The 2,527-nt window shown below is 34.3% G+C and overlaps 1 protein-coding gene across 1 annotated transcript in view; it reads right to left on the reverse strand.

Moving 5' to 3' along the window:
- Positions 1–279, reverse strand: part of LOC122086254 (O-fucosyltransferase 28) — a gene marked incomplete at its 3' end in the record, with an annotated part of 3,543 nt that extends 3,264 nt beyond the window's left edge. Inside the window, 1 exon segment of the mRNA XM_042654996.1 lies at positions 53–279. Coding sequence (XP_042510930.1) covers positions 53–264 — 212 coding nt within the window.
- Between the last annotated feature and the right edge of the window lie 2,248 nt (positions 280–2,527).

Genomic DNA, 2,527 nt, shown 5'->3' on the forward strand with positions numbered 1-2,527 from the left:
AAAAAAAAAAAAAAAACAAACAAACAAACAGAAAGAGGTGAAACCAGAGAACCCAGAAGAGAGATTGAAAGATGGAATTAGGAAGCTCAAGGAAACGAGTTCAATGGCAGAAGCGTCGCTTCTCTTTGGTGTTTCAGATTTTTGTTTCTTCTTCGAATTCCTTTTGGGGTTTCTAAATACGGGCTCCGAATTCCATGGCGAGGAGAGAGGTTTATTTGCCGTCTCTGTGTGGTTTCCTTTCAGAGGGTGGTGGAGGTATATCATCCCTCTCTCTCTCTCTCTCTCTCTCTCTCTCTCTCGCTATGCCTCTCCTTCCTTTGGTCCCTCTCGCACCATCGAACTTTATACTTCACCAATAAGAATTAAGAATCTCAACGTGGGCTAAATAAGTAACGAAAATAAGAAAATGTGTTGTGACTAAATTGCCCTTCGGAGTATCCTGTCCTTTTCAAAACTTTTTAACAATTTATAATGATTTCCTAAAGTTTAGGTAACAGAATCAGATGTATCGGAACGGAATCGGAATTGGAAATTCAATTTTGACCGATTTCAAGGTTTCTTCTAGGGTTCACGCGATTTCTGGCCGATTCCGAACTGTATCAGAATCGACGGCAACCAATCCAATCCCGCATTTACTTGAATTTGGTTGAGTTCCCTTTACCAGTCTTTTTTTATGAGTGGAATTTAGTCAGTTTCTTTTTTTTTTTCTTTTCTTTTCTTTTTGGGATAAACAGTGGAATTTAGTCACTTTGAGGTGGTATATAGTTTATGGTTTTGACTGACTTAGTTTATTTCTATGTTTAGGAAAAAAAACAAAATTAGAGAGAATCTCATGTTCCAGCACTTGGTTCCATCTTCTATGGTATTATTGATTATACTAAGGATGTTTTTATTCATGTTAAATGAGTTGATTTATAAAAGGAAAATGTTTAATTGGGACAACATTCAAGAACGGAAATTGAGTTGATCAAATTGGTCATGATTGATACCAATTTTGCTTATGTTAGGGCTTTTTTAGAGTTGGATACTGGGTTTTCAAATTTGAGGGCTAATTCTAGAGTTTTAGGGATCAATTTATGATCAAATTCAATTTTTTATCTGTTCAACCATACTCATAAAATTTTCTCTTGTCAATATAGATGTCTTCATGCTCATCTTACAAAAATTCAAATCATTTTCAATAATATTTCCTATGCTCATTGGTTGAATCAGTTGCTATATAAAGATCCAGTAGTGGCAGGGATAATAATGTTGATTGTCTCGATATCTATAGTAATTATAATTTATTTTGGTATGGTTTAATAATTTTATTGGGTTTTATAGTAATTATAAGTTTAGATTGGAATGATTTTATTAGGTTTTATAGCAAGTGAATTTGTTTAACATGCAAGAGTCCATTATTTAATTTAAGCGGTGTAGAGAATTTTTGTTTGGAATTGTTTATTAGCCAACCGTTTAGAGAGAGAGAGAGAGAGAGAGAGAGAGAGTGTGTGTGTGTGTGTGTTTAAAGTCAAATATGTTAAGCAAAAGTTTCGGTTAAGACCAAAAAGACCGGATCTTCTCCTGAACAATGATCTCTTGTAACAATTTCACACCATCCAAGGGATGTGAGGGACCACACCCAATAGATGGTTTGAGATTGTTGTATGAGGTCATAGTCCAAGAGGTCGGTTTAATTTTGATTTTAAAAAATATTAGAAAACGAAAGAAAGAGCAAATGTCTTTTAAATGGGACATAGGGATTATGTCTAAACACAAAGTTAATCCCATATGGGCATAGCCGCACAAGGATCATTTCAAGTCACCCAAAAAACTTTGTTAAAAAAAAAAAAAAGTACCTAGGTGTAATCCAAAAGCCAAGAAAGCATTGAAAGGATCTCGAGCTTCACGTTCATGATTTTTCTTCTTTTTATATCCAATTATAATCAAAAGAGATTAAGCATAGCAATCTCTTTACAGAGCTTCTGGAAAAGGAGGGGAGAAAAGTGTGTGGAAATTATATGTGAATTTAGCCAATTTTTTAATATGGGAAAATACAATATTTATTTTATGTTTTGTTGCGATGAATATGGCATTTTGGGCAGTTGATCAGGGCAATTTTGGTATTTAAAGTAAGTTGCAATGTTGTCTTGTAAAACCCAGAAAATTGCCAGAAGCATTTTTGCCGTCACGTTGAATATGCGTACGGTGTTATGACTTTGTCAAACATACACGTGTCAATCTCAACATAAATGTGACGGAAAAACTCTAACTAAAGACTTCATTTTCTCAATTTAAACCCATTTTAATAGAAAATGAAATTCCATCGGTTAGGAACACGTTTTTGAGTACTACTTTCTGACCGTCCGATTCGTATTTATTAAATAGATCCCAATTTAACTTCGGGGAGCAACCTTCAAATGGTTTAAGGTATCAGTTTCAGCAATCAATATCGATGGATATCGATACCGATACAAACAAAGGATAAAACTATACAAACATGGCACAGATTGACATCTTTAAGGGTAAAACCATCCGATATGGACTG

Source organism: Macadamia integrifolia, chromosome 8 (assembly GCF_013358625.1).
Source record: "Macadamia integrifolia cultivar HAES 741 chromosome 8, SCU_Mint_v3, whole genome shotgun sequence".
Lineage (NCBI taxonomy): Eukaryota > Viridiplantae > Streptophyta > Magnoliopsida > Proteales > Proteaceae > Macadamia > Macadamia integrifolia.